A 12,696-nucleotide genomic window follows, 5' to 3' on the forward strand; every position below is an offset into this window, starting at 1 on the left:
TTTTAAGTTTACTTGAACTTTATCCTCACCTACTGATAACCTCAGCGGTGCCGTCCTGACTGTTGGAATCAGAGATAACGGTTTTGGTTTACATTTGAAAATGAACTAATACGAGATCTTTTTAAGTGTATTTTATTTTCTGCACAAAACAAATCTCTCGTTCTTTTGTTTGATAGGATTGACTTGGGATTTTGTTCAAATTTCTGTGGTCACAATATTTGAGCCTCCAAAGCAGATTTTAATGTTGCATCATGGGTAGACAGTATAGTTACAAATGCCATATCAAATCACTGATGTGTGTGAAGAATTATTTATTCCATTAAGTCACAAAACGGCATCTTATCAAAAGTGTTTTTTAATTGAATTTCACAAACTGACAGCTTTCTATAGATGTCTTCATAATGGACAAGAACAAAAAGGGCAACAAACAAACAAAGAAAGAAAAAGAGCAAATTCTGCTGATCATCTATACCATGAAACAAGAGGCAACAAAATCTCTGAGTGTGACCTAATTGTTACAGCAATGCTCTGAGAGGAGGATCGGAGGGGGGGCGAGGAGAGAGGGAGGAGAGGGGCTGAAGACAGATTGATGCCCTGTCTGATGTCAGCTAGTGAGGGAAAGATGGATTAAGTGAAAGGATGTCCATCCCTCCTTCACCACCTCCTCTGCTGCATCCAATCTCCTACTGATGCGATGGTGAGGATAAACAGCAGCAGGATGGAGGAGAATGGAGATTGATGGAGAGGGGAGTGACAGGACGCATCGATCACTCAGTGACTTCCTGGTTTTGTTGGTCTACGCTCATCTCCTGAGACGGAGGGACAGACGGAGACAGAAAGACAGCAATAGAGAGGAAAGACTGCAATCACTCCATGGCCTCCTGGTTCCCTTGGTCTGCACTGATCTCCTCGCTCGCCTCTTTGCCTTCTTTGCTCCTCTTGCTCTTCTTGTGTTTGTGCCTTCGGTGGCTGTCGCCCTCCTCGCTGTCGTGCCTCCTTCTGCTACTGCTGCTAATGGAAGGAGAAGGACACAAGGGACAAAAGTGACAAAAGGTGAGGAGAGGAAAAGAGATCAGAGAGCAAAGAGATCAGAGACAGAGGGAAGGCAAGAAGAGAGAGGGGACAAAAGGGGAGAAAGAAGAGAGGGACAAAGAACGACGGGAAGATCAATAAGTAAAAAAAAAAAAAAAAAAGAGGCAGGGAAATGGAGAAGGGACAAGCAAGAAGACAAGCAGAAGGACAAAGAGGTAGCATTATGCCAAGACAGTCAGTAGAGACGAAGGGTTGGAAGAGAGAAGGTGAGACTAGGTGAAAAGAGGAAACAAAAAAAAAGAAAAAAGAAACATTTTTTAACAGACTGTGTATCTGTCTGAGTTAATATACCTGCGAGACGACTTGTGGCGTCCCTCCTCCTTCTCCCGGTGCCGCCTTTCTCTGTGTCTCTCCTCCTTCTCTCTGCTCGTCCGGTCACGATGGCGCTCTCCGTAACCACGCTCCTGGTACTCGCGGTAACGATATCGCTCCTCTTCACTGTGGCAGTTGAAAAGGACAAAAACTTTAGACTGACAAATAATTTTATGAGTCTGTGTATCAGACTTTGTTCATCACATATTTAAACCGTGTGTGTGTGTATATCTGTCACCTGGTGTAGCCCATTGCTGAGGGGCTGTGCTCCCGCTCTCTCTCCCGCTCATGCGTCCTCTCCCTGGGCCTTTCTCTTTCCTTGTCTCTCTTGTCGTCTCGACGGGAATAGTAATCCCAGGGCTTAGAGTTGTCCATCATCGGGGGCCAAGGAGGGGGCACACCTCCAGCCATGGGTGGCGGGTATGCACCTGAAAAGGTAGAGTCGATACTTTGTGTTAAAATGTTAGCAGGCCATGGGACTTCTACTCCACTAATCTGTCAACAGATAATTATGAGAATAGGACACAATGCATAATTATACATTTGTGTTATACTATTTGTGTTTTGAACAATAAACCCAATGATACTAGGAATTCAAACTTTTTTTAATCTGTCAAATATCTTTGTTTGTGCTAATTTCAGCATCTCATCTCTGATGTATAACATTGCAGCATTTGTCGTGTTGCAGTGCTTCAAAAATCAGATTATGTTTTTGAGCTTTCTACCTTGAGGGAACGGGTACGGGGGGACAGAACGTCCGTCATAACTTCCAGGGTGGCCACTGTGGAAACACAAGAGGACGTGTTACAGACAGAGTATGTGTGTGTGTGTGTGTGGCAGCGGTGAAAAACATTGTTAAACTTTGTTTAGCCATGATGTTAATTTTGTCCAACCTCTCAAGGTGTAAACCTCTATAGAGTGTCAAATGTTACAACCAACAGGCTCATGATGGCAACGGTTTCTCTTTCAAGTGGTTACCTTTGTAATCAAGGTAAGGATTTGAGGTTTTTATCATATTTCAGTTTTCAATGTGGCTAAAAAATGTTGTCCTCACAAATGCAGAATTACAAAATGTGCCTGTTTGTGCTGACACAGTGAGCTTTGGGTTGTTAGGTTCATGTTTTTATTATACAACTTTTTTTAAGAACTTAAACATGACTTTAAACTTGAGGCAAGCGTCAGACTCACTAGATTTTCAGTGAAATTAAGCAATCTATGACCTCTAAAGTGAAGAATAAACAAACTCCTCCGATAAATGTTTTCTTTTTTAGATATATGGTGAGTCTGGGAGTGACTCTAAAATGGTGACAGTTTTTGCTTTAACATTTTAACATTTAGATTCCCATTAGGATGATCTACCTCAAATTCAAGTTAAAACTGTTGATCTTGCTTCATAAATCAGATTAAATCAACCTACATCTAATGAAGTAATGTTGCATTTTAAAACACTTCTGTAATTTCAGACCAAGCTTTCTAGTGTGCATGTGTGATACCTGTCCATGGTGGGAATGATAGCAGGAGGGGGCCCACTAGGTGGAGGAGGAAAACCAGGTGGAGGGACAGTGATGGGCAGCCCTAAAATAACAAAATCCATGATCAACAACAAAATATATAAAGAAGGAGAAGTAAAATCAAATACATTTGGAAACCAGCGGAGAAAAAGAGAAAGATAATCATGAACTCACTAGGCGGGGGGATGAGCGGCGGTGCATTGCTGACGTTGGGAGGTGGAGGGAGGAAAGGGGGCGGAGGTATGTTTGGAGGAAGTGGTCCAGGAGGGAAGAAGGCGGGCATCTTAGCAGGAGCAGGTTCAGTGTCCGATGTGGAGTGTTCAGAGATCACCTTCACAACAACAGACAGACAGACAGACAGGAGAGGTTACATAAAGATTCCATCAGATCAAAAATAACGAAACAATAATACTCGATATAACATCACATTAAGTTTTCATTTGATTCACGGTAACTGTCCGTACCTGGATATTGTTGCCTTCTAAGTTGTGTCTGCGTCGCCCCTCAACCCTGCTGATGGTGGCCGTCCCTCCACCGATCACATCTATAGTACCGCTCGTCTTCCTGAATAAAGAATAGACAAATAGTAAACAAACCTAAATATACTAAATATCTATGTAATGTGAACGTTTTGGAAATGAAACATTTTCACAGGCTGCCCAGTTGGACAGTTTTACAACAACTATTCAGGTCTGTTAAATCATTTTACTTCAGCTCTCGACTGTCAAATGTAAAAAAAATAAATAAATAAATTATGAACCCAGAGCAGTAACTATAGCAGCTTTCTTAAATAAGACATTTCTAAAGACCCCATTACACGACAACTTGTGCTTCTTCAAAAACAGTGCATCTTTAAAAGGTGACTTCATGTTTTCTTCATTTTTTTGTGTGTTTTGAATCTCTGCCAATCAAATCAGACCAAAATTCCCCTCTAATTAATATCAATCAATAAAATCCCAGACTGGTTTAAAACTTGAATTATTTCTTACTGTGTGAGGTCTGTATTCATCATCCTGTAGAAGAAAAAACACATCTCAAAAGGTGGTAAAGATTCCATTTCTTAAAATCATTTTCAATTAAGTTGTGAGCCATTTTTTCAACATAAGAAAAGTTTGTGATGATAAATTACATTGCATGTTTAATCTTTATATAGAGCAAGTAAATCTCTGTTAACGTCAGACCAACAAAACTACTAATGTATAGTAGTTACAGTCAGCTGACAAGATGAAGCTCTGGTGTTTCTTTCTGACTTTCTACCTCATGAAACATACACATCAACCACCCAAAAGCCATAAATACGGGCAACAAAAAGCATCTCTGAGGCCATGGAGGTAACACCAGGTGTTTTTCTCTGTGGTCACATTTCATGTCTTAAAGAGAAACTTCAGTATTTTTCAACCCGGACCACATTTTAACATCTTTTTATGTCTTAAGTGACACATGGCAACAACAAACTTTGAAACTTATCTTTCAGATAAAACTAAGCAATAGCAATGTTTCCCTTTAATGACTACACATTTCCCCATCAGGCCCATTTAACCTTGCAGGAATAAGGCCATGCCCACTTACGTATAATAGGACATGTCCTGAGGAGGCGGGCCAGTCCACTGAGGGGGAGAGATCCTACCATTTTGAAACAAAGGAAAGGGGGTAAATGAGATGAGAGTGACATTTGCCCTGAGTAGGGCTGCTCGATTATGGCAAAAATCATCATCGCGATCATTTTGGGATCACGATTACTAATTGACTCACAAAACAAACGCTTTCATTTTATTAAATGTATCAATCCACATTGACTTTGAGACATGCACGAGTGAAGTGCATCTCTTTACGGTCTGAGTCTATTTCTGTCGCATTTAGTGAAGCATAATCTGCACAGACAATGATTAAATCACACAATTATCCCACTGTACACGTGTTATCTACATTAATTGATCAAGGTTCCCGAGTGTCTGTGAGCTCGTCTGTTACACTACAGGCAGATTCCCCTCACATGCTACATAGTGCGAAGAAATAAAATCAATGAATGAAAACTATTTTTGGCATAGTAAATTTCTGCTGTCGGTCCGCCTGACGAAGGCAATTGTGTGGCCGCTGTCCTCTCAGCTCCACAGCAGCTGCTGCTGAGGTGGCAGCTTATTTGGACAAAGGTGATGTACGCAGGTCGGAGTCGGTATTGATTGAACAAACAGAACGCGCTCATGTCTCACTTCTTATGTGGATTCCCAGAATGAGTTTGGGCTTTCAGGGAGGGATGAAAGCGCACCGATGTAAGGGGCACATCGGATTTATAAACACAAAACGAGAACATCATTGCGAAACAGAATGATGCACAATAATAATTGTATCTAGATTATCTTGTTTTCATAATCATTGTAGCCAAAATCCTAATAAAATTTGATGAATCGCCACACACACACATACACACATACACACATACACACATAGGCCTATTTTAACCACAGGGACACTGATGAACCTGGAGGTAGCCAGCTGTGTTTTCATGTGTCAGTGTTAGCCAAGACAATGTCTGAGCTGGTAAAAAATTAAATGTAAGTACAAGAAATATTTTTTCTCCATGTTTCCTTTTCAATTTTTCCACTACTGCTGCCATAGACCAGCATGGTCCAAAAATGATCCTTCTGTCCTCCTCTAAAGATAGACAACTGTGTATAGTGTTTCCTTTTCCCCTTTACTTTTGCACTCTTTTCCCACTCCTCCCATTAACCTCACTATGTTTAATCCAAAAGATTAATTAATCTTCTTTTTCTGTGCACATCACTTGTAGTGGAGAGTGCGTGTGTATTTTAATCCCAGATATCATGAGGCAGGTAAAAGCAGAGACGTTACCTGGTGACCTGACTGACGGCAGACTTGTACAGGCTAACTGGAGATGTGAAGTCTGGCTTGGAAGTGTGAACAGGAAGACTGGACATGTCCTTCTCATTGCCTGTCCTGCCTTGTTGAACCTACGAAAGAAAAAGAATAATAAAACAAAAACAAACAAACAAAACTAAAAACCTTTAGCCTTATCGTATTTCACGCGTTAGTTAAAGCTCAGATAATTAATCATGGTATTACTGTATAGTCAAACAAATATTTAGTCCTTTTTTAGTCTTGTCATATTGAAATGTGGAAAATAAACGCTGTGAATATAACTTATTTATGTGAAGGAATAGCTTAATAAGAATAAGACAGAAGGGAGGTAAATGAAGACAGAATATGCACGAGTCTCTTACAGTGATTTTGCTCGTCACTGAGCCGACAGTTGAGACCTCGAGGCCCATGCGCAGCCTCTTCTGTTTCTCACAGTAAGCTTTCCATGTATCTTCATTGAAGCCGTAGTTAAAGTAGTCTGACAGATCCGCTCCTACACACACACACACAGCTCGTCAAATACATGCTATTCAATATGCATTTGTCAAAAACACTCGCCCCTTTGAATGCACATCACAAAGGTAAAAACACACATTTTTATAGAATGCAATAAAGTTAATAAAGTTCTACACAAACACACCCGGCTTCCTCCAGGGTTTCTCTTCAAAGGACTCCATGTCCACCTCCAGCACTGGAACTCCATTGATGTTTCCAGGAGCATCCAGGTCCACTCCTTTCATCTTTGAGGTGACTAAGAATGGACCACAGACGATGTTAGAAGGCATTTAAATCACATTCAATTTGTTCGCTGTTTTATTGTGAATATTGCAGACAAGAAAAAGCCAAACTGAACAGCAACAGATTTAAGAACAAAGACATACCTTGTCCGTAAGGTCTGGAGCCTGTTGTTTTTATGTTAAGATTGACAGGTGGAGCTCCATAAGGTCTGGAAGACAAATAAAAAGTATGAAACCCCAGTCACTGATATCATATTCACCACATATTATACCATACACAAGTCAATACCAGAAATAGTCAATTATGGAGCAAACTGCGTCATGTGAAAGCACCCAAATTATGTTGAGACAAAAAAATTACTTTTTAAAATCCTTTACATCTGCAGTGTGCCCAGTTTCCTTTATTTGCGGAAATCATTTTATTTGAGAACACAAAACTTTTGTTTGGGAATCTGCTAAATGTCACAATGTTACTCAAACCTACGTGTACTGTGGTGCTCCCGTTTTTATGTCTCCAATGGTGACGCGGACATCGTCGTCGTCGTCATCACTGTCACTGTCTGTGTCCACATCCTCCCCTGCTGCTTCACCAGTGGCCTGAGACACCAAGAAACAAGAAGGAACCAGCAAGGAAATTTGAAAACGGGAAGGAAAGTATTTGTGTATTTCTCAAAACAAAGCCTCACAACATGTGGCTGAGTGTGAAAGCTCCTTACCTCGGAGGCCACTCCATTCCCTGTAGCGTGTGCCCCAGCAGCATCGTCCGTTGAAGCGTCTGCAGGTGCACTGTGGACAAAGTGGAGCATTAAAAACAATGACAGCACACGGCGACCAAATATGATACCTGTTCTCAGATAACAGGCCAAAAAAATGTTGAGGAAATCAATGTCTGTATTTTAGATTAAATATATTATTAATATATTATACATTAAAGCTCTGAAAACTGTCCAAAGCAACACTTTGCAAGGTTTAAAATCTCTCTAACTCCTCTGACTTAAAGGCAGAGTATTTTTATTTTTTGTATTTCTAATCCTTTTATTGTTGCATATTTCATTCTGATCCAGTCTCTGTACTTACTGCTCTGATTTTATTTAATTGTATTGTGCTGATTTGTTTTATCTTGGTTTTTCCATGTTAAGCATTTAGTAACTCTGTTTTGAAAAGTGCTTTTATCATAATGACGCAAACGTAAAAAACAGTCTTTGCTAAATAGATTAGCAGTTCCTTTAAATAAATTCACTGGACAGCAACTCAATTTTGTTGTTTATTGAAGCCATTACAGGGTCCTCTTACATCTGCATTATCTGTAAATTAAGCAATAAAATACTTTTTAATTAGTATGTGTAAATACCTTCAATGTGAATGATTACAAATACTGAAGCGTTAAGTTAGCTTCTCTTCTCTGAGTGTGCAGTTTATTCCCATCTATGGTTGTAATGTGTATCCCAAGAAGAAGCTTGTATTCTTTATAACAAGGGCTATAATTAATGATTATTTATATTACTGATTAATCTGTTGTTTGGTCTATAAAATATCAGAAAATTGTGAAAAATGTCAATCATTGTTTCCCAAAGGTCAACATGACGTCTTTAAATGTCTACTTTTGTCCATTATAGAAAAGAAACCAGAAAATATTGAGAAGCTAGAACCAGAGAATTTGGAAATGTTCTTCTTTAAAAAATGTATCAAACCAATAATGAAAATAGTTGGAGATAAATGTCATAGTTGACAACTAATTGATTAATAGTTGCAGCTCTTGTCATAAGCAGGACACTTTTGCTTTCTTGTGAGAAAACACCTGCCACTTTGGATGTGAACAGGTGTCTTCTTAGACGTAGAACTGTCTTACAAAAATCATGTGTTTGTGTTGTTTGTGTTGTTTGAGCTGGATGTTCGTTACCTGACAGCAGCATTGAGTTTGGCTTCTTCATCCTCGTCTTTGCTCTCAGATTCATCTGAAACAAAATAAGACATGCAAGTTATTTCATCCATACGCACCCCCACTGGGGTCAGCAGAGAAATAATAAGATCCATGAATAAATCTGTTTCCTCTGTTTAGAGATCTGTGCACATGGTTTACACTCTGTGCCCTCTGATTAATAAGTTTACTATGCTTGTAGGATGTATGATACATTTTGCTCATTATTGTAAATCTAAACAAACACAATTCTGAGATATTTGTATTTGAGTGTTAACATTTTGTGTTCCTTTTTACTGTGACGCTACATTTAAGAGGAAAATGTTGCAAACCTACTCCTAAAACAACATCTATTAGACAGCTAATAGTTAATAATACTTCAGAGATGAAGATTTTACCAAGAAAATGTGTCAGTTTATAAAACAGTGTCTTTCTAGAGTACCATGATATGGTAAAAAATAAGCTCAACCATTACCTACTATACATTAAGTCTGTGATTCTCAAACATTCTCACATCAAGGAATCCTAAACTGACACAACTTACACCACAGACCCCCAATAAGATTTTTTTACTTTTTTACTACAGATTATGTATAAAGACCCTGACCAGAATGATCATACAATCTGTCACTGTGTTAATTCTGGACAGATTTTTAGTGAGAAAAAATTGCTCCCTTTCCCCCCCTGAAACCCCCTCAGGCTCAAGGACCCCTTGGGGCCCGTAAACCCCACTTTGAGAACTACTGCATTAATGAATCTAAGGTAATAATTCAATAATAGATTTCTAAAGTGAGAGTACACATTTACACATGGACCCTTTTCTCTGAACTGAACCCAGCGGGCCTCCGTACAACCTAAATTCGCTATTAAAATGTTTATCTTTAACAAAAGCTAAAAAAACAGAGACAACGTTTAGCTAAATTGTAAGTCAATATGTTTTAAACTATGACAGACACACGTTTAATTACTGACTGCCAAAAGGCATGCAGCTGCAAAAGGCCGACAAGTGTCCATCAAACTGAAGCTAACTTAGCTCAGTTAGCTCCCAGGCTAACTCTCATGTGTTTTCATATTAGCAGCGAAACCCGACAATGATGTTGTTTAGCAGAGTAAATGCCACACTAATTAATGACTCTGTCAGGGCAGGACAGGTTATGTTTGTGCGAGCAGGTGCTAGTTTTTTACCTCCATACAGCCATTCCTCCTCCTCATCTCCGGCGCTGGCATCCGTGGTGGTTGTTTTGTCCGCCTCCTCCGCAGACATGTTCACAGTCCCGGCAGCGACTCTCCGACAGCTGCTTCAAATAAAGTTTCCTCTGACCGCAAACAAAACGCGCCTTCAATCTCTCCTTTCAGCGGGGAAAAGCATGTACGAGCAACAAAAAAATTAATTATGTCCTCATAGATTCATTTCCAACCTCTGCGAGTCAGTGTGACGCCGGAAGCGATTGAAAGAGTCCCGCTAAGCTCGGCGTGTTGACCCAGAAAAGACAGCGCCCCCCTGCGGACACCCAGAAGGTTAACAATATGAACATTGTGGACAGGGTTGAGGGACTAATTTGGAAATGTAGTAGGTTACATATGATTAGTTACCCTATTTAAAATTTAATAAATAACGTAACTATTTCAATTGCACTTTAGTTGAAAACCGCCCATGTGTGTGAATGCAAGGTGTCATGATTCATCTAGATAGGATTTCTTTGGATTTAATTGTAACCTATGCCTTTAATCGTCAACACTGAAGACTCACACTAACCGTAATTAGCTTTTTGAGTTTGTGCTTGTAGCGAAATGTAACGAAAACACTTCACTACGCCATGTACGACTGCCCTTCAGTTAGTTAAAAACTTTTGTTTTTGTCATGAACATTTCTCTTCATCCTCCTCTTGTTTAGTTTAGTTATGTTTGTTTGATTTTTGATTAATTTTCTTTTTCTTTTCTTTTTCTGTAAAGCGTTCTTGGGTTTGTGAAAGGCGGTATATAAATGTAACTTATTATTATTATTATTATTATTATTATTATTATTATTGTCGTTTTGAAAAAAGTTTTGCATGAGATTAATTGGTACTGTGACACCATTTAAGCCCACACGTGCTCCAAATAAGTCCACATCATGATTTATTTACAAAATATAAATAGAATCCAACAATTAAAAACAGCAAAATGTGTATTATGTTACATGAGAAATTTTTTTTTTAAATGAGGAAATAACCCTCCTGAGCAAAATCTTAAAGGTCTGACTTCAGATATAACCCACTTTGTTATCATCAAAATTTTCATAAGTAACTGTAATTTTATTACACATTTTTTCTCTGTTATATTTATTTTGTAATTTAAATTACGTAATGCTGTTACATGTAACTAGTTACTCCCCAACACTGACTATGCAACTGCTCAATCTACATTTACAGTGCTTTTATACTTCAATACTTTACTGTGACTAATGTGAGTAAAATGTAATATTCTTGTTTTAGTCAGTTTTGATTTACAATAATGAATAATTTTCATTATTCAGGTAAGGATCAGGTAACTAATTATCAAAATGAGTTGTTTATCTGCACTTGAGCCTCTGTTGGAGAGGCATAAGTCCAGATCGGGGCCAGATGCTGTGCCTGGATTCACCAAAACACAACTGAAATAACTAATTGAAGTCTCAAAGTTGCTCAAAAGAAGTCACTGGAAAAAATCAGAGTTCAATGAAAATAGAGCTTTACTCACAAAAAGGAACAAAGCCCAAGTCAGACCCCGGGATCAGTTTTTCTTCCCCCTATAATTATAGTATCCCTTCATATCCTGTATCCTGCTATACTTTCCATAAGTGATAACGCTACACCCCCTGCTCCCAGTCTCACTGGTATCAGCACTCTCCCTGCCAAGGTCGTGTGGCAGACTTAGCTGCTTATATCTTGCTTGGCCCGCAAGGGAGTCCAGGCCAGGTAGACAGGCATTTTGTCGACATCCAATTTATGAGATTCTACTGGTGAATTACGAGGTGGGGCCTCCCTCATGCAGCATAGGTCTTCCAGGGAACTATGCTGGACTAGAGAACTAGAGGGAGCCAAGGCCAGAACTGCTGATACCATCAAATACGGGTGAACAGTAGGGCCATACTTTTTCACGTTACCTTCAGTTTACGCTTCACCTTCAAGCTGCTCACACTGAATAACAGTAACATAGGTTTTTATGACTAAAGAAACTAACTCTAACATTACGTGTGTATATGACTGATATTCTTTAATAGGTTTGCACAAAGCATTTCTCATACAGAGTACTTTTAATGAAAGTTTACCACAACACCTCATGGGATTTTTAGTGCAAAAGCACTTATCGTGACTTATTGCTTCATTGCAAATCTTTTACACATATACTTTATTTTTATTATCAAGTTCGTATTGCCACTACTCTACTTGATAATAAACAATCATTGCTGTTGCTGAAACATCATTATTTAGGGCACAACATAAACTGACCTTAACAAACACAAGGGATTTATTATATATAGTATAAAATACCAGACATAGTATTTTATTAAAGGCATTATGACTCTGATCTCAGTTCAGAATAAGAATCACCGATATTGTCTTTATTTTTCCTGGAAACTCTAGTTTTTGCACTGTCTCTCTTTTGGTGAAGGTTTTCACTAAAACTAGAACAGTGTTTTCATGTAAAGTTTGTCACTTTTCTAAGCATGTTTCATGCAGTATCCGTGCAGTGTCCCTGCAATATTATATATATTTGTTTAATAATGGTTGAAATTGTGATGAGGTAGTTACGGATGAAAGAAAGAATAAGTTAAGTGGGACAGAAAGGGAGTTCAAATAAACAAGTGAACTGAAAGGGAGAGATTGAAAGGAGCCATGAATCAATGGACAGTGTCCCTAAAGTATGATCGTAAACTGATAAATTAATAACACAGAGACAGTTGGAGAAGTGCATTTGTAAGTGAAAAGTTGCAGGGTTATATCTCTGGACAGCCAAGGAAATGAGCATCACACTCCACCCATAACTGCTCCAGTGGCATTAAGACTGCGGTTTTCTGGATTTACTGGACAGCAACAAGCTACAAGCTGTACTGCAACTTTATCACTGTAAAGCAAGGCATTACCGGAAGAGAGAAAACATCTTCAATATATAATTATTTGTGTATGACTTCTCTTACACACTTACAATGTGATTACACAGAGACAACAAGACAGTAATATGGTCAAGTCTTAATTAAACAAGGACCTTCCACAAAAACATTAATCTC

The 12,696-nt window shown here is 38.9% G+C and overlaps 1 protein-coding gene across 2 annotated transcripts; it reads right to left on the reverse strand.

Annotated features, from left to right (window-relative positions):
- Positions 1-339: 339 nt before the first annotated feature.
- Positions 340-9,881, reverse strand: fip1l1b (FIP1 like 1b (S. cerevisiae)). 2 transcript variants are annotated; one of them, XM_062428764.1, is made up of 17 exons: positions 9,633-9,881; positions 8,430-8,484; positions 7,246-7,315; positions 7,014-7,126; positions 6,674-6,738; positions 6,433-6,543; positions 6,155-6,285; positions 5,766-5,884; positions 4,485-4,538; positions 3,905-3,928; positions 3,380-3,479; positions 3,090-3,246; positions 2,898-2,979; positions 2,130-2,185; positions 1,643-1,832; positions 1,384-1,530; positions 340-1,008 (listed from the first exon to the last, which is right to left on the reverse strand). In XM_062428764.1, the coding sequence occupies exons 1-17, from the start codon at positions 9,709-9,711 to the stop codon at positions 867-869; spliced, it is 1,695 nt and encodes a 564-aa protein (XP_062284748.1). In that variant the 5' UTR covers positions 9,712-9,881; the 3' UTR covers positions 340-866. The 2 variants fall into 2 exon arrangements, with proteins under 2 accessions (XP_062284748.1, XP_062284741.1); XM_062428757.1 differs by having other exon boundaries at positions 340-1,011.
- Positions 9,882-12,696: the final 2,815 nt, after the last annotated feature.

This window comes from Scomber scombrus, chromosome 2 (genome assembly GCF_963691925.1).
Source record: "Scomber scombrus chromosome 2, fScoSco1.1, whole genome shotgun sequence".
Taxonomy (NCBI): domain Eukaryota; kingdom Metazoa; phylum Chordata; class Actinopteri; order Scombriformes; family Scombridae; genus Scomber; species Scomber scombrus.

Excerpts from the sequence above, each read along its gene's own strand:
- fip1l1b (XM_062428757.1), bottom strand. The coding sequence starts at position 9,711 with ATGTCTGCGGAGGAGGCGGACAAAACAACCACCACGGATGCCAGCGCC. Across the intron at positions 3,480-3,904 it reads ATGAATACAGACCTCACACA|GAAGACGAGCGGTACTATAG; the intron begins GTAAGAAATAAT and ends TTCTTTATTCAG. Across the intron at positions 1,833-2,129 it reads CCCGTACCCGTTCCCTCAAG|GTGCATACCCGCCACCCATG; the intron begins GTAGAAAGCTCA and ends CTACCTTTTCAG.